Source organism: Mirounga leonina, unplaced genomic scaffold (assembly GCF_011800145.1).
Source record: "Mirounga leonina isolate KUSES-001 unplaced genomic scaffold, KU_Mleo_1.0 Mir_168, whole genome shotgun sequence".
Lineage (NCBI taxonomy): Eukaryota > Metazoa > Chordata > Mammalia > Carnivora > Phocidae > Mirounga > Mirounga leonina.
Window position 1 is genome coordinate 21,172,926 of NW_023270426.1, and position 26,826 is coordinate 21,199,751.

The window sequence follows — 26,826 nt, forward strand, 5'->3', positions numbered from 1 at the left end:
TACTAGATTTTTCTACATCACTATTTCATCTACAATAGGGACAACAAAATGACACTCAGGATTTGGTGGGCTCTCATTACAATGCTACACATTGAACAGGGACAAACAGTAACTTTGAGAAAAAGGTATAAAAAGACCAAAACCACCCACTGTAGAAAGGGCTCTTAGATGTTACTGTACAATGTGGTCAAGGTGGGGGGAAAAAAAAGTGTGGCATTCTGGGAAAAGTAGAGGGGCAGACCTGGACAGACACATAGTCATTCACTGCTGGGTGTGGGGAAATGGGCATAAAGAAGGGGAAACTGACAACAAAATCTCAGATTGAGTAGTAAGGTATTCCCATGCCTAGAATATCTGTGGAAACAAAAAGACATTATTATGGCAGACAACTAACCATGGTGAAAGAAAATTTGGGATTTAAGGTGGATGCTGAGGAAACAGTATTAAATAAAAGAACCATGTGTGGAATAAGAATAAGTGCTGTTTACTAGAGAGTTTCCAGAAATGAGTGAGGATTCAGTTCAATACCTGTCTCAAAAATGGGGATGGATTATCATGGTACTATTTTTGTTTAATCAAGATTTTTATGTATACTTAGTTGCTAACAAAAGGACTCCTGCCCAAAAAGGGGAAATCACAAATTCTACTTCTAAAGATAAGGTAACTAGAAAATCAAATCTTTAGTACTTGTGAAAAGTAGTAAAGCCCTTTAAAAATCTAATGCTGTCATGCCAAAGTGAGGCATGAAAAGTGATGTTAATGTTGCTCCATTGATTTGGGGTCCCAGTCTTAGGAGGGCTTTTTATTTACTATTTTAATGATTCAAAACATCTTCCTGGAATATCTTTGAAAACGAGCATCTTGTTACCTTACTGGGAACTGACTGCTGAGCCCACTCTTCTCCACCATTAAGTTAATGCTAAGAATCTTTAAGTGTCATCTTAATTTGATACTTGTCATAAGATAATTAGGCAAATTAGAATCAGTGGTTCTCTGTTCCTGGAAGTTTTTCTGAGTGAAATCAATTTGTCGCTTTTAATTTGTTCTCTTGTGCATTTTTCCAAGCTCAGAGGAGACAGTAACGATGGTTTTCTTTGATGGTCTAAACTGAAAATTTTTAATATGTCTTGATTCTTTTGTATACTCTATTATAATTTAGCTGCAGTTAAGCACCTGCTTTCTAAATTACCATCTCAGTGTTTTGTTCAAGTGAAGAAAAACAATTGAAAGAGAGGTGATGGAGTTGACATCCCAATACAGAGCTTGCCTCTGTTCTCTACCTAGGGTCCTGGTGGTACCCGTGTCTATCAGGCCAAAGAAGTTGACTGTATCACGTATGTTCATTTCCCATCTGAGACTAAGTCTAGGAATGATGCCACCGTGGCCAATGCTAGGACTGCAAAATGCTGGTTTGAAGGCAGCTTGGTAAAATACAAATATATGGTCAATTTGAGAGGGTAGGTGTTGGTCAGCTGCCGCTATGACCATGGTTTGGCTGAGTATATTTTTTTGCCTGAGTTTATGTGGTTGTCTTATGGACGGGCTGGAGCTCAGGAGGAAAGGAAGATAAACCAACGTGGGCCACAGAGCCTTGCTGGGGGGCTGATGAGGGTCACAGGTAATTGGAAACCAGGTAGGACAGGAGCTTAAGGGTCTGAAGTACTGGACTAAATGGGGCCACTCACTTCGAAGACTACTCTTTGGTGCTTGTATCTGAGCCAGCTTGATAGGGACAGAAATCCTTAAAACAATAGAGAGGCTGACCCTACCAAATTCAGAGACAGACTGTAATCATGAGCTTACTTAGGGAAAAGAAACACTGGTGGAGGGCTTGCTTCAGGAGTAGCTCTTAGAAATCCAACCTAGCTTCTAGGCGCTATGATGAAGTTCTTTTTAGCCTCCCTTTGGGATTTTTTTAAATAAATGATGAGTGGTATAAAATCTGTACAGCTTGTGTACCCTCGCTATGATTTGTGGATAGAAATGGGGCAAAGCAAAACATGAGATTAAGAATCCTGAATTTTCTTCTGCAAAGGAACACTGTGGTATTGTCATCTCAGGGAGCAGAGGATGTGTATCCATGCCTTGGGAAAAGCCCTTGCGTCGGCAGGGAAAGTGAGAACCTGTGGCAGACAGGATTGCTGCAGCCCTGGGGGCGGGGGTGGGGGGGACGCTTTGAGCTGAAATGAAAAAGATGGCTTGTGAAGTTGCCCATGTGGGAGTCTCATGGCTTCTGCAAGGAAAGTGATTTAGGCGGACAGAGGCTTAGCCAAATCAAAGGGCTTCCCGTGACTCTCCTAATGCATAGGGAAAGGAACCTCCTCAGCCTGCAGGCTACAAGTGCTAACTCTTAGTGCAAAGAAAGGAATTCTGATACTGATTTCTTATTCCAGAAATTCTGATCCAGGTCTGGACAGCTGACAAATTTATAACTGTTTTTCAAATGAGTTTCTAGAAGATCCTGAAGCGCTTTTTCTGAGTGGTGTGTGTGTGGTCTTGTACAATCTACTCTGTACACACAGACATCTTTATGCATGTACAGAGGAGCATCCAGACACCCTTGTTAATAAAGGAAATCAATTCCCCGAAGGAACTCTTGACTGAATTAAGGCTGTTGTTTGTAGGAAGCCAGATAGTGATATGAAAAACTAATTTTTAATTATTAACACGAGGGGTGGTGGGGATAGGGCAGAAGAAAGTACAGTGTGGTGTGTTTTCCACGACATCTACAGGACACAAGAAAAGCACTTAGACACCGGAAGGCCGGGAACCATGCTGGAATGACCACTGGTGTGGGTAATCGAAAAGCATCTTGGACGTTTACAAGGTGGGGGCTCCCTGCACAGTCAGAATCCCACATACATCACATGCTCATTGCAAAAATCTCACGGGAGGGAAGGAGGCTTTAATTGAGACAGCCGCTTCCCTGTCTAAAAAAACAAAACACAACACCCTTCTTCCCACACAACTGTATGCAAGACCAGAATGCTCTGGGGACAAGGAGTGGTCTTCCAAACCTCGGGTCAGGTACAGAGAGCAACAATGGAGAAGAGGCCTTGGTGCTGTGGAGTCTTAGATACAAATGCAGGAGTAGGAAGTGACTTGCAATTCTGTGCAAACCTCGTGTCCTCTTCCTCGTGGGGACTACCATATGTAGCCCACCTCGTCCTCTTTGTCGTCGTCCTCATCCTCATCATCCTCTGTCACTGCCCGGGTGTGCACCCTCAGCTTCCCCAATGTGTCCTTTGGTCCCAGCTCCCGCTCATCCTCTAGGTCATCTAGCAGGACCACAGAGCCGCCACTGCCAAAATCCCCTGAAGTCTCCTGCTCCTCTTCTGAAAGAAGAAGGAAGAAAAGATGGGAGGTTAGTTGCTGCTTATACTTCTGGACCATCGGAGTGGTTCCTTTTCATGCGACTTAAGTGTAGGGAGAAAGCATGCAATTTACTCTCTGAATATTAGAGCATCTCTGCCTGGATGGGGTTCGTCAACATGGCATAGGCTGAAAGCTTTGTGAACCCCGGAGGTCTGGAGATGCTTCTGCCTTCTTGGTGGAACCTTGGGAGGTTTATCGAAGTCATTCTTTGTCAAAAAATGTGATCCAATCCCCCGGTCACGGGGAGTTCCTGCCACTCATAAAGCTAGCTACGCCTAATCTCACGTGATTTCAGGGTGAATGCGTCTCCACTGTAAACTTGTTCACTGTAGACCACAGATACGTCTCGAGATTCTTCTGCCCAGATCTTTATACGGTCAACACCTGCCAGTCAACAGAGGTCACTGTGGGGCTGACGCAGAGGGCCCTACTCACCGCAGCTCACGGCGCCCTGTTTCCTGGAGCCGGCCAGCTCGTTGCCGTATTTATCCACACACCAGCACTGCCCAGTGCTGCCATGGCATTGTGTGGCTTTATAATAGCCCTCCTCGTTGCACCGAGGGATGAATGCTCCTGAGGGGGGAAACAGTCCAGTTTGAATCAGACGTGCACGGGTACTCAGGGTTAATGCCCCCCCCCCCCCCCCCGAGAGAGAGAAGACGGGATTTCCTGCAGAGCTAGCGGGGGGAAAGCAGTGGCTGGTGATTACTTAGTCGAGATCTACAGGGTCCTGGATTGGCTCAAGGTGAGACAGGATCCCTTCTTGGGTGAGTTCTTATTTTTCCCTTTAAAATATGAATGGGTACTACTCTTAGTAACAATTTCTTTACCGTTTCCCAGTTTTATGGAGCTAGGAGTGAGATGTAGCACCATGGAATGTGCAGTGCACAGCACAATTTGACTTACATATGCTGTCAAATGATTACTGAAGTGTAATTAACATCTGTCTTTCCTTTGCGATGAGAACTCTTAGGATTTACTACTAACAACTTTGATATGTTCCATACAGCAGTGTTGTCTATGGTCCTCATGCTGTACATTAAATTCCTGGTACGTACTTGTCTTACAACTCGAAGTTTGTACCTTTTGACCACCTTCCTCCAATTCTCCCTACCTATGGTAACCACCAGTTGGATGTCCTTTCCTCTGAGTTGTTGTTTTAGGTTCCAGATCATATGCTAGTTGTCTGACTGACTTCACTTAGCATCTTGTCTTCAAGGTCATTCCATGTTGTCACAATTGGCAGGCCTTCCTTCTCTTTTATGGTATACAGTAGTCTATTTTGTATACAAACACACACACTAATTTCTTTATAACATATAACAAGATATGTTTCTATATCTTGGCTATTTTAAATAACACTGCCATGATCATGTGGGTGCAGCTTTCTGAGAAGTGGAATTGCTGGATTATATGGTAGTTTTTTAAAAAAAAATTTATTTTATTATGTTATGTTAATCACCATACATTACATCAGTTTTTTTTTTTTAAACATTTTATTTATTTATTTGAGAGAGAGAATGAGAGACAGAGAGCATGAGAGGGAGAAGGGTCAGAGGGAGAAGCAGACTCCCTGCCGAGCAGAGAGCCTGATGCGGGACTCGATCCCGGGACTCCAGGATCATGACCTGAGCCGAAGGCAGTCACTTAACCAACTGAGCCACCCAGGCGCCCCACATCATTAGTTTTTGATGTAGTGTTCCATAAGTCATTGTTTGTGTATAACACCCAGTGCTCCATTCAGTATGTGCCCTTTTAATACCCATCACTAGGCTAACCCATCCCCCCACCCCCCTCCCCTCTAGAACCCTCATTTTCTTTCTCAGAGACCATAGTCTCTCATGGTTCATCTCCCCCACCGATTTCCCCCCTTCATTCCTCCCTTCCTACTATCTTCTTTTTTTTTTTAACATATGTATTATTTGTTTCAGAGGTACAGGTCTGTGATTCAACAGTCTTACACAATTCACAGCGCTCACCATAGCACATACCCTCCCCAATGTCTATCACCCAGACACCCCATCCCTCCCACCCCCCACCACTCCAGCAACCCTCAGTTTGTTTCCTGAGATTAAGAATTCCTCATATCCGTGAGATCATATGATACATGTCTTTCTCTGATTGACTTATTTCGCTTAGCATAATACCCTCTAGTTCCATCCACACCATTGCAAATGGCAAGATTTCAGTTTTTTTGATGGCTGCATAATATTCCATTGTATATATACACCATATCTTCTTTATCCATTCATCTGTCAATGGACATCTTGGCTCTTTCCATAGTTTGGCTATTGTGGACATTGCTGCTATAAACATCAGGGTGCATGTACCTCTTCGGATCCCTACATTTGTATCTTTGGGGTAAATACCCAGTGGTGCAATTGCTGGGTCGTAGGGTAGCTCTATTTTCAACTTTTTGAGGAACCTCCATTCTGTTTCCCAGAGTGGCTGCACCAGCTTGCATTCCCACCAATAGCGTAGGAGGGTTCGCCTTTCTCTGCATCTCCGCCAACATCTGTCATTTCCTGACTTGTTAATTTAAGCCATTCTGACTGGTGTGAGGTGGTATCTCATTGAGGTTTTGATGGATTTCCCTGATGCTGAGCGATGTTGAGCACGTTTTCATGTGTCTGTTGGCCATTTGGATGTCTTCTTTGGAGAAATGTCTGTTCATGTCTTCTGCCCATTTCTTGATTGGATCATTTGTTCTTTGGGTGTTAAGTTTCATAAGTTCTGTATAGATTTGGATACTAGCCCTTTATCTGATATGTCATTTGCAAATATCTTCCCCCATTCTGTCAGTTGTCTTTTGGTTTTCTTGACTGTTTCCTTTGCTGTGCAAAAGCTTTTTATCTTGATGAAGTCCCAATAGTTCATTTTTGCCCTTGCTTCCCTTGCCTTTGGCGATGTTTCTAGGAAGAAGTTGCTGCGCTGAGGTCAAAGAGGTTGCTGCCTGTGTCCTCCTTTAGGATTTTGATGGACTCCTGTCTCACATTGAGGTCTTTCATCCATTTCGAGTCTGTTTTTGTGTGTGGTGTAAGGAAATGGTCCAATTTCATTCTTCAGCATGTGGCTGTCCAATTTTCCCAACACCATTTGTTGAAGACACTGTCTTTTTTCCATTGGACATTCTTTCCTGCTTTGTCAAAGATGAGTTGACCATAGAGTTGAGGGTCCATTTCTGGGCTCTCTATTCTGTTCCATTGATCTATGTGTCTGTTTTTGTGCCAGTACCATACTGTCTTGATGATGACAGCTTTGTAATAGAGCTTGAAGTCAGGCATTGTGGAGCCCCCAGCTTTGCTTTTCTTTTTCAACATTCCTCTGGCTATGCGGGGTCTTTTCTGGTTCCATACAAATTTTAGGATTATTTGTTCCATTTCGTTTAAAAAAGTGGATGGTATTTTGATAGGCATTACATTAAATGTGTAGATTGCTCTAGGTAGCATTGACATCTTCACAATATTTGTTCTTCCAATCCATGAGCATGGAACACTCTCCCATTTCTTTATGTCTTCCTCAATTTCTTTCATGAGTATTTTACAGTTTTCTGAGTACAGATTCTTTGCCTCTTTGGTTAGACTTATTCCTAGGTATATTATGGTTTTGGATGCAATTGTAAATGGGATCGACTCCTTAATTTCTCTTTCTTTTGTCTTGCTGTTGGTGTATAGGAATGCCACTGATTTCTGTGCACTGATTTTATATCCTGCCACTTGACTGAATTCCTGTATGAGTTCTAGCAGTTTTGGGGTGGAGTCTTTTGGGTTTTCCACATAAAGTATCATATCATCTGCAAAGAGTGAGAGTTTGACTTCTTCTTTGCCAATTTGGATGCCTTTGATTTCTTTTTGTTGTCTGGTTGCTGTGGCTAGGACTTCTAGTACTATGTTGAATAGCATTGGTGATAGTGGACATCCCTGCCACGTTCCTGACCTTAGGGGGAAAGCTCTCAGTTTTTCCCCATTGAGAATGATATTCACTGTGGGCTTTCCATAGATGGCTTTTATGATATTAAGGTATGTACCCTCTATCCCTACACTGTAAAGAGTTTTAATCAAGAAAGGATGCTGTACTTTGTCAAATGCTTTTTCTGCATCTATTGAGAGGATCATATGGTTCTTGTTCTTTTTTTTATTAACGTATTGTATCACGCTGATTGATTTGTGGATGTTGAACCAACCTTGCAGCCCAGGGATAAATCCCACTTGGTCGTGGTGAATGATCCTTTAAATGTACTGTTGGATCCTACTGGCTAATATTTTGGTGAGAATTTTTGCATCCATGTTCATCAGGGATATTGGTCTGTAATTCTCCTTTTTGATGGGGGTCTTTGTCTGGTTTGGGGATCAAGGTAATGCTGGCCTCATAAAACGAGTTTGGAAGTTTTCCTTCCATTTCTATTTTTTTGGAACAGTTTCAGAAGAATAGGTATTAATTCTTCTTTAAATGTTTGGTACAATTTCCCTGGGGAAGCCATCTGGCCCTGGCCTCTTGTTTGTTAGGAGATTTTTGATTTCTGTTTCAGTTTCCTTAGTGGTTATGGCTCTGTTCAGGTTTTCTGTTTCTTCCTGGTTCAATTTTGGTAGTTTATACATCTCTAGGAATGCACCCATTTCTTCCAGATTCTGTAATTTGCTGGCATATAGTTGCTCATAATATGTTCTTGTAATTGTTTGTATTTCTTTGGTGTTGGTTGTGATCTCCTCTTTCATTCATGATTTTATTTATTTGGGTCATTTTTCTTTTTGGTAAGTCTGGCCAGGGGTTTATCAAACTTACTAATTCTTTCAAAGAACCAACTCCCAGTTTCGTTGATCTGTTCTGTTCTTTTGGTTTCTATTTCATTGATTTCTGCTCTGATCTTTGTTATTTCTCTTCTCCTGCTGGGTTTAAGCTTTATTTCTTTTTTCTTTTTCTTTTTTAATTTTATTATGTTATGTTTGTCACTATACATCATTAATTTTTTTTTAAAGATTTTATTTATTTATTTGAGACAGAGAGAATGAGAGAGACAGAGAGCACATGAGAGGGGGGAGGGTCAGAGGGAGAAGCAGGCTCCCTGCGGAGCAGGGAGCCCGATGCGGGACTCAATCCTGGGACTCCAGGATCATGACCTGAGCCGAAGGCAGTCGCTTAACCAACTGAGCCACCCAGGCGCCCAGTATACATCATTAATTTTTGATGTGGTGATCCACGATCCATTGTTTTCGTATAACACCCAGTGCTCCATGCAGTACGTGCACTCCTTAATACCCATCACTGGGCTAACCAATCCCCCTCCCTCCTCCCCTCTAAAACCCTGTTTGTCTCTCAGGGTCCATAGTCTCTCATGGTTCATCTCTCCCTCCAATTCCCTCCCACTTCATTTTTCCCTTTCTTCTCCTAATGTCCTCCATGCTATTCCTTATGTTCCACAAATAAGTGAAACCATATGATAATTGACTTTCTCTGCTTGACTAATTTCACTTAGCATAATCTCCTCCAGTCCCATCCATGTTGATGTAAAAGTCGGGTATTCATCCTTTCTGATGGCTGAGTAATATTCCATTGTATATGTGGACCACATCTTTATCCATTCACCTGTTGAAGGGCATCTTGGCTCTTTCCACAGTTTGGCTATTGCGGACATTGCTGCTATGAACGTTGGGGTGCATATGGCCCTTCTTTTCACTACATCTGTGTCTTTGGGGTAAACAGTAGTGCAATTGCTGGGTCATAGGGTAGCTCTATTTTTAACTTTTTGAGGAACCGCCACACTGTTTTCCAAAGTGGCTGTACCAACTTGCATTCCCACCAACAGTGTAATAGGGTTCCCCTTTCTCCACAACCTCTGCAACATTTGTGGTTTTTTACCTGTCCATTTTTGCCATTCTAACTGGTGTAAGGTGGTATCTCAGTGTGGTTTTGATTTGAATTTCCCTGATGGCTAATGATGATGAACATTTTTTCATGTGTCTGTTAACCATTTGTATGTCTTCTTCAGAGAAGTGTCTTTTCATATCTTCTGCCCACTTTTTGACTTGATTATTTGTTTTTTCGGGTGTTGAGTTTGAGAAGTTCTTTACAGATCTTGGATACCAGCCCTTTATCTGTGGCGTCATTTACAAATATCTTCTCCCATTCTGTGGGTTGCCTCTTTGTTTTGTTGACTTTTTCCTTTGCTGTGCAGAAGCTTTTTATCTTGATGAAGTCCCAAAAGTTCATTTTTCTTTTGTTTCACTAGCTTTTGGAGCTGTATCTTGAAAGAAGTTGCTGTGGCCGATGTCAAAGAGGTTACTGCCTATGTTCTCCTCTAGGATTTTGATGGATTCCTGTATCACATTGAGGTCTTTCATCCACTTTGAGTTTATCTTTGTGTATGGTGTTAGAGAATGGTCGAGTTTCATTCTTCTGCATGTGGCTGTCCAATTTTCCAAGCACCATTTATTGAAGAGACTGTCTTTTTTCCATTGCATGTTTTTTCCTGCTTTGTCAAAGATTATTTGACCATAGAGTTGAGGGTCCATATGTGGGCTCTCTCTTCTGTTCCATTGGTCTATATGTCTGTTTTTGTGACAGTACCATGCTGTCTTGGTGATCACAGCTCTGTAATATAGCTTGAAATCGGGCAACATGATGCCCCCAGCTTTGTTTTTCTTTTTCAACATTTCCTTGGCGATTCAGGGTCTTTTCTGATTCCATACAAATTTTAGGATTGTTTGTTCCAGCACTTTGAAAAATGTCATTGGAATTTTGATCGGGATGGCATTGAAAGTATAGATTGCTCTGGGTAGCATAGACATTTTAACAATGTTTATTCTTCCGATCCATGAGCATGGAATATTTTTCCATCTTTTTGTGTCTTCTTCAATTTCTTTCATGAGTGTTTTGTAGTTCCTAGAGTATAGATCCTTTACCTCTTTGGTTAGGTTTCTTCCGAGGTATCTTATGGTTTTTGGTGCTATTGTAAATGGAATCATTTCTCTAATTTCTCTTTCTACAGTTGCATTGTTAGTGTATAAGAAAGTAACTGATTTCTGTGCATTGATTTTGTATCCTGCAACATTACTGAATTGCTGTATGAGTTCTAGTAATTTGGGGGTGGAGCCTTTTGGGCTTTCCACATAAAGTATCATGTCATCTGCGAAAAGAGAGTTTGACTTCTTTGCTAATTTGAATACCTTTTATTTCTTTTTGTTGTCTGATTGCTGTTGCTAGGACTTCTCGTACTATGTTGAACAATAGAGCGAGAGTGGGCATCCTTGACATGTTCCTGATCTTAAGGGAAAGACTCTCAGCTTTTCCCCATTGAGGATGATATTTGCTGTGGGTTTTTCATAGATGGATTTTATGAACTTGAGGAGTGTTCCTTCTATCTCTATACTCTGAAGAGTTTTAATCAGGAGAGGATGTTGTATTTTGTCAAATGCTTTTTCTGCATCAACTGAGAGGACCATATGGTTCTTCTCCCTCCTCTTATTAATGTGTTCTATCACATTGATTGATTTGCGAATGTTGAACCACACTTGCATCCCGGAGATAAATCCCACTTGGTCGTGGTGGATGATCCTTTTAATGTATTGTTGGAACCTATTAGCTAGGATTTTGTTGAGGATTTTGGAATCCATATTCATCAGGGATATCGGTCTGAAATTCTCCTTTCTGATGGGGTCTTTGCCTGGTTTGGGGATTAAGATAATGCTGGCCTCACAGAATGAGTTTGGAAGTTTTCCTTCTGTTTCTATTTTTTGAAACAGCTTCAGTAGAATACGTATTATTTCTTCTTTGAATGTTTGGTAGAATTCCCCAGGGAATTCATCAGGCCCTGGACTCTTGTTTTTTGGGAGGTTTTTGATCACTGCTTCAATCTCATTACTGGTTATTGGCCTATTCAGGTTGTCAATTTCTTCCTGTTTCAGTTTTGGCAGCTTATAGGTTTCCAGGAAGGCCTCCATTTCATCCAGATTGCTCAGTTTATTGGCATAGAGTTGTTGATAATAATTTCTAATGATTGTTTCTATTTCCTTGGTGTTAGTCGTGATCTGCCCCCTTTCATTCATAATTTTATTAATTTGGGTCCTTTCTCTTTTCTTTTGGATAAGTCTGGCCAGTGGTTTATTGATCTTATTAATTCTTTCGAAGAACCAACTTCTGGTTTCGTTGATCTGATCTACTATGTTTCTGGATTCTAATTCATTGATTTCTGCTCTAATTTTAATTATTTCTCTTCTAATGCATGGCTTGGGCATCATTTGTTGCTTTTTCTCTAGTTCTTTAAGGTGTAGAGTTAGTTGGTGAATTCAGGATTTTTCTATTTTTTTGAGTGAGGCTTGGATGGCTATGTATTCCCCCTTAGGACCACCTTTGTAGTATCCCATACGTTTTGGACCGATGTGTTTTCATTCTCATTGATTTCCATGAATTGTTTAAGTTCTTCTTTGATTTCTTGGTTGACCCAAACATTCTTGAGCAGAGTGGTCTTTAGCTTCCAAGTGTTTGAATTTCAGCCAAATTTTTTCTTGTGATTGAGTTCCAGTTTTAAAGCCTTGTGGTCTGAGAATATGCAGGGAATAATTTCAGTCTTTTGGTATCGGTTGGGACCTGATTTATGACCCAGTATGTGGTCTATTCTGGACAAAGTTCCATGCATGCTCAAGAAGAATGAATATTCTGGGGGCGCCTGGCTGGCTCAGTCATTAAGCATCTGCCTTCGGCTCGGGTCGTGATCCTAGGGTCCTGGGATCGAGCTCTGCATCGGGCTCCCTGCTCGGTGGGAAGCCTGCTTCTCCCTCTCCCACTCCCCCTGCTTGTGTTTCCTCTCTTGCTGTGTCTCTCTCTGTCAAATAAATAAAATCAAAAAAAAAAAAAAAAAAAGAAAAGAAAAGAAGAAGAATGAATATTCTGTTGTTTTAGGGTGGAATGCTCTGTAAATATCTATGAGGTCCATCTGGTCCAATGTATCATTCAAAGCTCTTGTTTCCTTGTTGATTTGCTGCTTAGATGATCTGTCCATTGCTGAGAGTGGAGTATTGAGGTCTCCTACAATTAATGTATTGTTATCGATATGACTCTTTATTTTGGTTAACAGTTGGCTTATGTAGATGGCTGCTCCCATGTTGGGGGCATAGATATTTACAATTGTTAGATCTTCTTGTTGGATAGACCCTTCATGAATGATATAGTGTCCTTCTGTGTCTCTAATTACAGACTTTAGTTTTAAATCTAATTTGTCTGATATAAGAATTGCAACCCCAGCTTTGAGGTCCGCTGGCATGGAAGATGAATCTCCATCCCTTCACTTTCAGTCTGAATGTATCTTTAGGTTCAAAATGAGTCTCTTGTAGGCAGCATATGGATGGGTCCTGTCTTTTTATCCAGTCTGCAACCCTGTGCCTTTTTATGGGAGCATTTAGGCCATTCACGTTGAGAGTGATTATTGAAAGACATGAATTAATTGTCATCATGTCTGTGAAGACATGTATAGATTGTCCCTTTAAATTTTTGTTGTATATCACTCTTGGGGTCTTTCTTCTTTTATAGAAACCCCCTTAATATTTCTTGCAGGGCCAGCTTAGTGGTCACATATTCTTTCAGTTTCTGCTGGTCATGGAAGCTCTGCATCTCTCCATCCATTCTAAATGACAGCCTTGCGGGGTAAAGTATTCTTGGCTGCATGTTCTTCTCATTTACTACTCTCAATATGTCTTGCCAGGCCTTTCTGGCTTGCCAGGTCTCTGTGGATAGGTCTGATGTTATTCTGATGTTCCTCCCTCTGTACGTAAGGAATCTCTTCCCCCTAACTGCCCTTAAGATGGTTTCCTTGGTTCTAAGATTTGCAAGTTTTACTATTACATGCCAGGGTGTTGGCCTGTTTTCCTTGATCTTGGGAGTGGGTCCGCTCTGCCTCTAGGATGCGAGTGTTTGTTTCATTCCCCAGATTAGGGAAGTTCTCAGCTACGATTTGCTCAAATACATCTTCTAGTCCTCTCTCTCTCTCCACCCCCCCGGGATTCCAATTATTCTGACATTGGAACACTTCATGGTGTCACTTATTTCTCTGATTCTATTTTCATGGATTCTGAGTTGTTTCTCCCTGGCCTCCTCTTTTCCCTTTTTATCTATTATATTCTCTTCCAGGTCGCTTATTCGTTCTTCTGCCTCACTTACCCTAGCCGTTAGATTATCTAGATTGGATTGGATCTCATTGATAGCATTTTTAAGTTCTGCCAATTCAGCTTTCATTTCTGCCCTTAGAGACTCTATGTTGCCATTAATTGATTTCTCCATTCTAGCTACCGTCTTCACAACTGCTACCCTGAATTCCATTTCTGGCATCTTGGTTATATCTGTATCCATTTGTAAATCTGTGGCAGAAGTCACAGTCTCTGAGTCTTTCCTATTTTGGGGGTTCCTCCTCCTAGTCATTCTGTTGATGGGTTTTTGAGGGAATGTATAGAGTCCAAATTATTGACTAGAACCCAAGCAAGATGCACCTGTTTTCTTGGGACCTTAGGGTTGCTGGCCTCTTGTTTTCCCAGCCTGTCTTCTGGGGGAGGGCCCTGCCACGCTGTTACTCAGGCAACCCTGTTTGGGCGGAGTTGCCGGGCCCCCGTGGCGGGGGATGGGCCCAGCGGGTATCAGTTTTGGGGGCTTTTGTTCTCTGGCGGCTTTCCCTGGAGGCTTTCTGCGTCTCTTCCATGAGTCAGAGTAGAAGAGACCGCTTCCAACCCTCTGCCTCAGAGCAGAGGGACCACAGTCTGTTCTTCAGTGAGCTCTCCAGGCCACACTGTCTCCGTTTCTGTCCGTGCTGCTATAAACTGCAGCGTCCTGGGTTGTGTGCCCCTGCGCGGCGCCCCAGTCCTGCCTCCAGGTCAGAGCACATCTCTGCCCTTTGTGCTTCTAAAACTGCCAGCCACTTCCAGTTCGCACGCGCGAACCCGCCGCTTCGGGTTTCCGCCCTGGGGGCTGCCCTAAAGTCCTTTCCCCGCCGCTACTGGTCTGCGAGTCTGTGCCCCTTCCCCAGCATGCAAGACTGTCGCTCACCGGCGATGCAGGATCCCCACAGCCAGGCACCCTCCTGCTGCCGTTTATCCTCCCGATATCTGCCCGCGGAATCACGGCTCCCTGCTTTGTACCTTGAAACTAACTGCCTGCGATATTCTGTTCGTAGAGATCCCGATCTTCTTACATCTCAGGCTGGTTTCGTGGGTGCTCAGAGTGGTCTGGTAGATATCCAGCTCAATTCCAGGGACCAGTTAAAATAGGGTTCCTTACTCCTCTGCCATCTTTCCTTCTCGCCTGGGTTTAAGCTTTAATTGCTGTTCTTTCTCCAGATCCTTTAGGTGTAGGGTTAGGTTGTGTATTTGAAACCTTTCTTATTTCTTAAGAAAGCCTTGTCTTGCTATATACTTTCCTCTTAGGACTGCCTTTGCTGCATTCCAAAGATTTTGTACAGTTGTGTTTTCATTTTCATTGGTTTCCATGAATTTTTTAAATTCTTCTTTAATTTTCTGGTTGACCCATTCATTCTTTAGTAGGATGCTCTTTAGCCTCCATATATTTGAGTTCTTTCCAACTTTCCTCTTGTGATTGAGGTCTAGTTTCAAAGCATTGTGGTCTGAAAATATGCAGGGAATGATCCTTTTTGTACCGGTTGAGACCTGATTTGTGACCTAGGATGTGATCTATTCTGGAGAATGTTCCATGTGCACTAGAGAAGAATGTGTATTCTGTTGCTTTGGGATGGGATGTTCTGAATATATCTGTGAAGTCCATTTGGTCCAGTGTGTTTAAATTTAAAGTCTTTATTTCCTTGTTGATCTTCTGCTTAGATGATCTGTCCATTTCAGTGAGGGGGGTGTTAAAGTCCCCTACTATCATTGCATTGTTGTCGATGTGTTTCTTTGCTTTTGTTATTAATTGGCTTATATAATTGGCTGCTCCCATCTTAGGGGCATAGATATTTACAATTGTTAGATCTTCTTGTTGAATAGACCCTTTAAGTAGAATATAGTGTCCCTCCTCATCTCTTATTACAGTCTTTGGTTTAAAATCTAATTGTCTGAAATAAGGAATGCCACCCCAGCTTTCTTTTGGTGTCCATTAGCATGGCAAATGGTTTTCCACCCCCTCACTTTCAATCTGGAGGTGTCTTTTGGTCTAAAATGAGTCTCTTGCAGGCAGCATATCGATGGGTCTTGTATTTTGTTTTTTTTTTTTTTTATTTTTTTTATCCAATCTGATAGCCTGTGTCTTTTGATTGGGGCATTTAGCCCATTTACATTCAGGGTAACTATTGAAACATATGAATTTAGTGCCATTGTATTGCCTGCAAGGTGACTATTACTGTATATTGTCTGTGTTCCTTTCTGGTCTATGTTGCTTTTAGGCTCTCTCTTTGCTTAGAGGACCCCTTTCAAGATTTCTTGTAGGGTTGGTTTTGTGTTTGCAAATTCTTTTAGTTTTTGTTCGTCCTGGAAGTTTTTATCTCTCCTTCTATTTTCAATGACAGCCTAGCTGGACATAGTATTCTTGGCTGCATATTTTTCTCATTTAGTGCTCTGATTATATCATGCCAGTCCTTTCTGGCCTGCCAGGTCTCTGTGGATAGGTCTGTTCCCAATCTAATGCTTCTACCATTGTAGGTTACAGACCTCTTGTCCCGAGCTGCTTTCAGGATTTTCTTTTTGTCTCTGAGACTTGTAAGTTTTACTATTAGATGTTGGGGTGTTGACCTATTTTTATTGATTTTTGAGGGTGGTTCTCTGTGCCTCCTGGATTTTGATACCTGTTTCCTTCCCCAAATTAGGGAAGTTCTCTGCTATAATTTACTCCAATGTACCTTCTGCCCCTCTCTCTCTTTCTTCTTCTTCTGGGATCCCAGTTATTCTAATAGTATTTTGTCTTATGATATCACTTAATTCTTGAATTCTGCCCTTGTGATCCAGTACTTGTTTATTTCTCTTTTTCTCAGCTTCTTTATTCTCCATCATTTGGTCTTCTATATCACTGATTCTCTCTTCTGCCTCATTTATCCTAGCGGTTAGAGCCCCCGTTTTTGATTGTACCTCATTAATAGCCCTTTTGATCTCGCCTTGGTTAGATTTTAGTTCTTTATTTCTCCAGAAAGGGATTCTCTAGTATCTTCCATGCTTTTTTTCAAGCCCAGCTAGTATCTTTATAATCGTCATTCTGAACTCTAGTTCTACCATCTTACTAATGTCCATATTGATTAGGTCCCTGGCAGTCAGTACTGCCACTTGTTCTTTTTTTTGAGGTTTTTCTGTCTTGTCATTTTGTCCAGAGGAGAATAGATGAATGATAGATCAAAATGCTAAAAGGGTAAGAATGACCCCAGAAAAATATACACTAAATAAATCAGAGGAGACCTGAAACCAGGGGGAAAAGAAAGGGAAAGGAAAAAAAAATATGATCATGCTGGTGAATAGATCAGAGCCACACACTAGATTTTGGGTGTATTTTGGTCTGTTAGAAGAAACTGCCTCCCCAAATTTTAACGAATGAAAAACTTATATATATACAAAAATAAGGGTAAATACGATGAAGGGATGGAATATGACTGTAAAGATGAAAATTATAAAAGATTTTATAAAAGGATTTGATAAGAAGTTGGTTGAAAAAAGAAAGAAGAAAAATGTGATCAGGCAGGAGACTAGAACAAAGCCATACACTGGAAATTTAGGGTATATTTTGGACTGTTAGAAGAAACTGTTCCCCAAAATTTTAAAGAGAAAAAACTTATACAAAAAATGTTAACTACAATGAAGGGATAGAATATGACTCTAAAAATGAAAATTGAAAAAGATTTTTTTTAAAAGGGATTGATAAGATGTTGGTTGAAAAAGGGAAAAAGAATTCACAAAAAATAGAAAAAAATAAAGAAAATTTAAAAAGTTGAAAGACTAAAGAATTATGGGAAAAAAGCCATGAATTCTATGTGCAGTATTCCCCTAGTGCTGGAGTTCTGCCGTTCTCATTGATCAGTAAACTTGGTCTTGGCGGGCTGTTCTTGCTGATCTTCTGGGGGAGGGGCCTGTTGCCATGGTTCTCAGATGTCCTTTGCCGGAGGTGGAATTGCCCCGCCCTTGCCTGTCCGGGCTAAGTAATCTGCTCGGGTTTGCTCTCGGGAGCTTTTGTTCCCTGCAAGCTTTCCGTACAGCTTTGGAGGATGAGAGTGAAAATGGCGGCCTCCAAATCTCCACCCAGGAGGAGCCGAGAACTCGGGGCCCCATTCCTCAGTGAGCCCCCAGAGAAAAGCAGTCAGTCACTCCCGTCTCCGCGGTCTCCGGCCGCACTCCGTGCTCACCCGGTCTGTGACCGAGCATTTCTCTCTGGCGCACGGCCCTGTGTGGAGTCTCCAAACCCAGCAGATCCGTGTGGTGCACTCCCGCACTGCTCCTCCCGAGGGAGGAAGGGGAGTCTCCCCTGATCTGCCACTTATTGGGTCCCTGCTGGAGGAGCAGTGGCCCAGCTGTGCTGTGGATCACAGGTTATGGCAACCCCAAGCTGAGAGCCCACTCCTTGGCTCCATCTCTGCAGCTGGCTTCCCTGCTCTGATACCTGGGAGCTCTGCCACAGTCAGGCACCCCCGGTCTTCCTGTGACCCTGAGGGTCCTGAGACCACACTGTCCCGCGAGGGTTCCACCCCCCGCTTAGCCACTGGAGCGACGTCCCTCAGTGGAGCAGACTTCTATAAGTTCCGATTTTGTGCTCCTTGGCTTTATCACTTGCTAGAAGTGGCTGACGGAGGCCCCTCCCCCACTGTCTATCCTCCCGAATATCGCCTCGCATTCACTTCTCTGCACGTCCTACCTTCCAGAAAGTGGTTGCTTTTCTATTCAGAGAGTTGCTGCTATTCTTTGATCCCCTGTTGATTTCATAGGTGTTCAGAATGAATTCCTGGGACCAGATGAAATTTAGGTCTCCTACTCCTTCGCCATCTTGCTCCTCTGGATTATATGGTAGTTCTATTTTAAATTTTTTGTTGAACCTCCATACCTCTTTCCATAGTAGCTGTACCAGTTTGCATTCCCATCAACAGTGCACAAGGCTGGGCGCCTGGGTGGCTCAGTTGGTTGGGCGACTGCCTTCAGCTCAGGTCATGATCCTGGAGACCCAGGATCGAGTCCCGCATCAGGCTCCCTGCTCAGCGGGGAGTCTGCTTCTCCTTCTGACCCTTCCCCCACTCAAGTGCTCTCTCTCTCAAATAAATAAAAAAAAAAATCTTAAAAAAAAAAAAAACCAGTGCACAAGGCTTCCCTTTTCTCTGTGACCTCGCCAACATTTGTTGTCATTGTTGCTTTGATGATAGTCACTGTAGCAGGTATGGGGTGGTATCTCATTGTGGTTTTGATTTGCATTTCTGTAATGATTAATGATATAGAGCATCTTTTGCTGTACCTGTTGGCCATCTGTATGTTTTCTTTAGACAAATGTCCATTCTAGGGTGCTTGGGTGGCTCAGTTGGTTAAGTGTCTGACTCATGGTTTCTGCTCAGGTCATGATCTCATGGGTGGTGAGATCAAGTCTGCATCAGGCTTTGTGCTAAGTAGAGAGTCTGCTTGAAGGTTCTCTCCCTCTTCCTACTCCCTCTCTCTCTCAATAAATAAATAAATCTTTAAAAAAATAATGTCTATTCAGATATTCTACCCATCTTTAAATCAGTTTTTTTTTTTTTTTTTTTTTTTTGCTGTTGAATTGTGTGAGTTCTTTATACATTTTGGATATTAATCCCTTAGCACATACATGGTTTGCAAATATTTTTTTCTCATTCGGTAGGTTTTCTTTTGCTGTGCAACCAATCCAAAAAATCATTGCCGAGGCCCAGCTTTTTCCCTATGTTATCTTTTAGAGTTTTCTGGTTTCCATTCTTACATTTAAGTCTTTAATCCATTTCAAATTTATCTTATACCACTCATAAAAATTGAGATCTAGTTTCAATCTTTTATATATAAATATTCAATTTTCCCAACACCATTTATTTAAGGGACTGTCTTTTCTCCAGTGAGTATTCTTGGCTCCCTTACCAAATATTAGTTGACCTTATATACATGAATTTATTATGGGACTCTTGATTGTTTCCTTGATCTTTCTGTTTTTATGCCACCATGCCATTTTGATGACTGTACCTTGATAATATAGCTTGAAATCAGGAAGTGTGGAGTCTCCTACTTTGTTCTTCTTTCTCAGGATTGCTTTGGCTATTTGAGGTCTTTTGTGGTTCTGTATGAATTTTAGGATTGTTACTTCTACCTCTGCAAAAATTTCCATTGGACTTTTGATAGGTATAGCAATTAATTTGTAGATGGCTTTGGGTACTATGGATATTTTAACAGTATTAACTCTTCTGATCCATGAACATGGGATTCCTTTCAATTTATTTGTGTTGTTTTTGATTTATTTCATCAGTGTCATATAGTTTCCAGTGTATAGATCTTTCACTTCCTTGGTTAAAACATACCAGCTACAAACAAAATCTTACTTCTTCCTTTCCAACTTGGATGCCTTTTGTTTCTCTTCTTGCCTGATTGTACTGGCTAGGACTTCCAGTACTATGCTGAATAGGAGTATTAAGAGTGGGTACCTTTGTCTTAGTCTTGACCTTAGAGGAAAAGCTTTCAACCTTTCACCATTGCGTATGATGTTGGTTGTTGTATGTGGCATTTACTATGCTGAGGTTTGTTCCTTTTATACCTAATTTGTGTTGAGTTTTTAAAAATCATAAATGGATGCTGAATTTTGTCAAATGTATTTTCTGCATCTATTCAGATACCACATTCTATTATTTTGAATCATCCTTGCATCTCAGGGTTAAATCCCATTTGATCATGGTAAATGATCCTTTTAATGTACTCCTGAATTTGGTTTATACCTGGAAACATCTTAGAAAAGTAAATACGTGGGCCCCACCCCAGATCTGCTGAATCAGAAACTTTGAGAGAAGGGCCTAGCAAACTGTTTTAATAAACCCTCCAAGTGATTCTAATGCTGAAATTTGAAAACCACAAGTTTATAGCAGTGTCCTATAGCTGAAGTTACAATTCATAACAGTATTTGAGCTTTTCCTACTGCCAATTTCATGGATTTCTACATTAGTCTTGATTGTTTCACTTTGCATTATTCCTATAAAGCTTTTTAATTAAAACATTTACCGTTTTGTTTTTTTTTTAATGCATTTGAAGGTAAGTTTCATTTGGTATACAAAACTTTTACTTCTAAATGTTTTGTACTTTCTATTTCATTTTTTATATTCTCCCCCCTCTGTGTATGGGGTTTAGGTAAATAATCTAATTGTGTTTTAGCAAGTGAATTTAATCTGTGATTGATAGGTTTTGGGGGATTGTTTATTGTGTTTGAAAAGACAATACATTCCATGCTTAGTACAGGAATACATATATATGAATGCTAATTAATCATGTTATTCATTTCTTCTACTTAAGCTAAGTTTCAAGAGGTATGTTATGTGTCCAATTACAGTTATAGGTATGACGATTCCCCCTTGTAATTCTCTTTTAAGTTACCGGCATACCATAATATGGTAAAAGAAAAAGGAACATTTCAGCAATATGATATTCCTCCTTTGTTTATAGAATTCAAGACAAAATATTTGCTTTTGTCATGTTTTTATGAAAAGGAGTCTTTAGTAGCTTTTAATTTCAACTTTTGGTGTAATGGTTTTACTTTTATGTCTAAAAGCAACAGTTGGTCTCATAATGAGTTTTGGTCCATTTATTGTGATTACAGATACACATGCTCTTCTTTTTCCCCCTTTCCTGATTTTTGTTGAAATGATCAAGTTTTTTAGGTCCATCTTTTTTTTGTATAGTTTTGACAACAATATATTCTTGTTATGTCTTTCTCTGGGGAAATTCCATAATAAGGTTTCAAGTTAATCTAGGAAACACTGTCCCCAAAAGTCTGAAATTTTAATCCTTGCTTGCTATAGAACATTTCTATAGGTCATATTTATTTAGATTTAGCAGCATGTCTTGTTTCTTTTCTATAGAGTAAATTCTTTGGTGATATTTTAGTAAGTCTGGGGCTAGTAAACTTAACGTATGGTTTGAGAATACCTCTGTATCTCAGTTTTGGTTTTTCTTAGAGTGTTTCACAACTGCGTGCTCATCTTCTATGGGAAAATACTCCTGTGACCAGAGTAGTAACACTGATGTGAAGACAAAGGTCTCTGAGTACTAGACTCCAGAAAGAAGTGTAGCATGGGAGGCCATGGTTTTGCTATTCTGAACTGGATTTAACCTCAGATCCTACTGATTATGGCAACGACTCCTCATCACCCTGCTCCCCCGGCTATTCTCTCAAATAGATAACCATAGAAAATCATTCCTAAATGGCAGGTAAATGTGCTTGTGCCAGAGTTGGACGCACGATCTCAGCCAGTGCACAGCGGGAGGACGGAAAAGGAAAAAAGAGGATTCCCATGATGAAAAGGCAGAGAGATTTGTGAACAGATTCTCAATCAAAGTCTGCAAAGGAGAACTACTACTAGAAAGGTGAGGAAATACTGATCCTTCTCCTTGAGCTGCAGTTGGAAAACAGTAGCACTTTCCAAACAACAACAAAAATACATACTGGACTTAGCCTCAGGTAGGTAAGAAGCAGGTGTTGCTCTAAATCTATAATGTAATAGAATTACCACTTTTCCTAAGTAGGCTGTAATTATAACTGATTGGAGGTTGTTGGCTTGCTTTATTTTTTAAACTCAAATGCCCCTGAATTGCCCCATGAAAAGAAGAATGTGCAAGAAGGTCAATGATATTTTTATAACTCAGCCAGAGTGATCTCCATATGTGGGGAGATGTGATAAAGATTCATGATAGGACAAAGACAGGCACTTCATTCAGGTGAGGTAGGGAAAATAGAAGATGAGACATTTTATCTCAGACTACATACCTTATAAATGTCTCATTCATTATTAAATAATGAAGCACCCAGAAGATAGCCAATGAAAATAAAATTTTAAAAATAGATTTATACTAATTCTATACCTGTGCACCTTAGGTACATCACTCAAATCCCAAATAACGCAGCATAGGAGGGAGCCAGCCAGTTTGCCTTCACACCAGAAAGATGCCTTTGTCTTTTTAGAACCTAGGTCCACACAGATCATTTCTGAGTTGAACAGGGGGCATTATCAGAAGTGAAACATCTGAGGCGAGCCAATGAATAGAATAACTTTCAAAAGTAGAAGAAAGAGCATCTAGGTATTCTGAGGTGACCCAAAAAGCAGTGGAGGAGAACCTGCCAGAGTTCACAGACTGCCTACTTTTGACAGTCTACAGAAAACTTGTCCATTTTCTTCCAGTAAATAGCTACACGTCTGAAACGGCAAGCTACTTAGGCAACGGACCTGCTTCTTACGGCTTAACAAGAATAATTCTGAATTAGGGTATTGCACCTCTCTTTTTAAAAAGCAAGTAAAGCAACACAGACTCCTTTTTTGGCCAACAAATGAGCTTTAGCACTCTCTGCAATGGCTCGGTCTGAATGCCCTGACGTCCCCTGAGCGCTGGAGGAAGAGAACACGCAGCTGCAAGGGAGCACTTCCAACAAGCCAGCATTTGTTACCTCTACCTCAGCCACAGACTGGCATGTCCAGGAGAAAAACACAGGTCTCATTCGGACAGAGAGAGAAATGTATATGCTTTCCTCTGTGGATTATTATGCACACTCAAGTCTTTGAACCCTATCTTATAAATACAGAAGAGGGTACAGCCCAGACAACTTGGTCTGTAAATTCCTGTATTATTCCCCAGCTCAAGTAAGGGAGGGGCTAGCGGTAGACATGGTGCTGGGTTCCCGCCCACTAGTCCCAGGCTAAGGGAGGAGGCAGCGATTCTAAAATTACACCTGGCCAGCCGTCTGGGGATGAAGCGACACATTTCTTTCAGGAAACACTGAAACCATTGCTGTGCCTCGATATTACAAGAGACATGGATAGTTTAATTAGTTGTTTAAGTGAGTAACAAGAAATTGTACTTACCCAACAGGCTTTTCCCCTTGCTCAGCTTCTGAATCCTGTTCATTTCATTCTGGCAAGGGAGACCTAAAAAATCATTTATGAAAGTCAGTCTCCAGATGGTGCAGGACATAATCTCTAATGATTGGCTTCACTCTTGACGTGAAATGTACACAGTGACACATCTGGGACTGGAATTACTCCATATGCTGTTATTATGCAGCAAAACAAATTCAGGCTATTAGTGTTACTAAATAAAAAAAATCTTACACTGCGGGGTACTTAAATAGTATTTGGGGGCTACTTGCATTGTAATTTTTCTGCCCACCCTCAATGGAAGCAAATGTTAGGTGCCAACTAGGTGATCTGGTAATAGACGTTTTAATCAGCTGAGAACCAGGACCAAAGATTCCTAGTGGTTAAATGTTCTGAATGCCCATATGCGAGCAACTAACCAGAGGGAAGGTGACAAATACTTCATGTACCCCAGGTCTTGCTGCAGGAGACAAAGAGGATTAGAATAGCTACTTTAGACCTTCTGGCTCACCACCCCAGCAAAGTACAACACACGCCTCAAGGGACAACTATGAAGCTATCTGAGACACGTAGAGAAGCAGTGAATGGAGAAAAGGGAAACCTTAACTCTCAGCTCTGCCACCTCATAGCTGAATGCTTTGGGCAAGTCTCTCTCTCAGCCTCCAAGTCCCCGATTATAAAGCAAACACCTTTGTGCTGAAGGACTGATGGGAGTGTGGGAACCACACAGCTAAGTAGGGCAGATGGGAGTGTGGTTCTCCTGTCTCCCGAGAACTTACTCCATTCTGAGCTTAAAGCAAGATGGCCTCCCCCATCTTGAGTGTTACCATGAGTTGGCTGTGCACGTCCTGTGGCTGGGGGAGGCTCTACCATGTGCTCAAGGGCCTTACACTACTTCTGTCCAAGCAACTTTGGGGCCTGTCGTAAATACCCAAGTACCTCTTTACATCTGTTACCCTGTGCCTTGCACACTACCCTGTTTTGCTGCTTGTTCCTTGAGAAAAGCTAACAAATTTTGTTCAGTTCTGGGTTTAAGGTGCCTTCTGAGTATAGGAGAAAGATGCCAATTGAAGACAAGCAAGGAAAATGGAAATAAATTAATTCCATCTTTGATGATTAAAGGTAGCATTTACTAGGACGCACGTACCAGAAAATGTTCTAGAACTTTGTCATACTCTTTACAACAACCCCACAAAGTAGGTACCATTATTCCTCTTTTGCAAATGGAAAGGGTCATTTTTGTGTGAAACCATACACATTTGGAAGACTATTCCAAGACAGCACAAGTCACCTTCATTCACACGTTCCTCAAAATGTCCCACGGTAATTGTAAAAATTCTACTTCTCTTTCAGCAAGGAAACATAAATCATGCTGAGACCTACTAGAAAGTGCTGCAAGAAGAAGTCTAGAGCAAGACCAAATGCCAGGTTAAGAATTCTAACAGAAAAAAAAATGCTGGCTGCTGAGCAGAGACAAGAGTTGCTCCTCGACAGAATTAAACACTGAAATAAATGAAGTTTGTTTCTGAAGCAGAAGTCAGGTGTAACATCCATGTTACTGATACTCCTATGGGAAGACTAATCAAATGGAACCAGAGTTTTAATTCCACAGCTTAAAGATGCATGACATCTGTCCCCGGGAAAAGAATTAGCAGGGGTTCCCATTATTGCATAGCTAAACCGAGTGCTAGGAGAATCATATTTAAAGAGAGCAGTATAAGAAACTCTGGCTCTAAGACGCTTATACTTAGCATCTTTGTTTCTGTATTAAAAATAAAAGCAAACAGCAATATTTGCAAATATTCAAGTGTTCTTTCAAGGCATATAATTCCAGTGAGAATTTTTGAAAAAAAGTTCTAAAACCCAAACAGAAAACGAAAGAAAAATACCAAAACCAGTCAATAAATAATCCTGCCACATGGAAAATTAAAAATGTGCTCTCAAAATTTTGGGGGGCCTAAGAGGTGCTCAGAGCCTTAATTGTAGAATATCTACACATTTATCCTAGTAAAAATACCATGTATGGAATACCTATGGTCTAGAGCAAAACGAGGGCCTCGGAAAAAATTTTAGCCTTGACACATTAATCAACAGGAAATAATGAAGACATGTGGAGAGCAAACAGAATTCCCAGAACTGGTTCTGGGTCAGGGAGGGAGGTGGTGGGAACCCAACAAAAAATGAAGTAGCTTACTTGAGGGAAATGCAGAAAATGGGAAACAACTACAACAAATTGACTTTGATTGTACTTGGCTCAACTTCTCCTACCTAGATGGGTTCTGGCCTCCTTCAGCCGTTGCTCAGAGGACGGCCCACCCAGGGAATCCACCTAGTGCGGTGACCACCTGTGTCCTCTAGTAAGCCTCACCTTCAGGGTCCTGGCGTTCACACCTCTGAGGGAGGCATGAGCACTGAGGCTTTGCTTACTTAGGTTAAGCCGGAACCCTGGCTAGAGTCACAAGAGATTATATGGACTCAAGCCCAAAGCCATCTTAGTACTCAGTACTGGATCACTCCAAGTATTTCTTTTTTTTTTTTTTTTTTTTAAGATTTTATTTATTTATTTGACAGAGAGACAATGAGATAGAGACAGAGAGAGCATGAGATGGGGGAGCGTCAGAGGGAGAAGCAGACTCCCTGCTGAGCAGGGAGCCCGATGTGGGACTTGATCCCGGGACTCCAGGATCATGACCTGAGCCGAAGGCAGTCGCTTAACCAACTGAGCCACCCAGGCACCCAGAAAATAGGTATAGATTTAAACAAATAGCAGATGGTATGAATTGCAAAATGAAATACCTTTTTTTTTTTTTAAAGATTTTATTTATTTATTTGAGAGAGAGAATGAGATAGAGAGAGCATGAGAGTGGGGAGGGTCAGGGGGAGAAGCAGACTCCCTGCCGAGCAGGGAGCCCGATGCGGGACTCGATCCAGGGACTCCAGGATCACGACCCGAGCCGAAGGCAGTCGCTCAACCGACTGAGCCACTCAGGGGCCCCACTCCAAGTATTTCTATTAAGATAAGAACATGGCTATTATTCAACGCTAATTTGGAAGTACCAGCTGATAGGATGAGGAAAGAGATGAGATATAAAAATAGAAAAAGAAAAAAATGATTACTTTGCAGAGGATACAAATGCACGGCTGAAAAAAATCAAAGGAAACCAGCCAGAATAATTATCACAAACAAAAGGAGGATTCAGTAAGGTGGCTGCAAACAAGATGAATTCCGAAACCACCACCAGCCAGGAAATATAACAGAGAGAAACTCTTAAACAAACAAAACTTAAAAAGGTAACTCCGTTGGTTAATAGATGCTGTTCTAGAATCAAAGGATTCAATATCACATAGCTATCAGTTCTCTCTAGATTAACAAGACGTGTAACAATAAGCATAAGAACATCCAGGAAAATTCTGAAAGATTAGTGGCAGGAGAGGAG

General features: G+C 41.3%; 1 protein-coding gene across 1 annotated transcript in view; it reads right to left on the reverse strand.

The window, feature by feature from the left end:
- Positions 1 to 722: 722 nt before the first annotated feature.
- SPOCK1 (SPARC (osteonectin), cwcv and kazal like domains proteoglycan 1) overlaps positions 723 to 26,826 on the reverse strand; it is a 540,185-nt gene continuing 514,081 nt past the window's right edge. The window contains exons 9-11 of the mRNA XM_035014187.1: positions 23,378 to 23,440; positions 3,811 to 3,948; positions 723 to 3,335 (exon numbers count right to left, since the gene is read on the reverse strand). Of these exons, the coding sequence (XP_034870078.1) occupies positions 3,145 to 3,335; positions 3,811 to 3,948; positions 23,378 to 23,440 (392 nt within the window). The 3' untranslated portion in view covers positions 723 to 3,144. The remainder of the gene's footprint in view (positions 3,336 to 3,810; positions 3,949 to 23,377; positions 23,441 to 26,826) is intronic.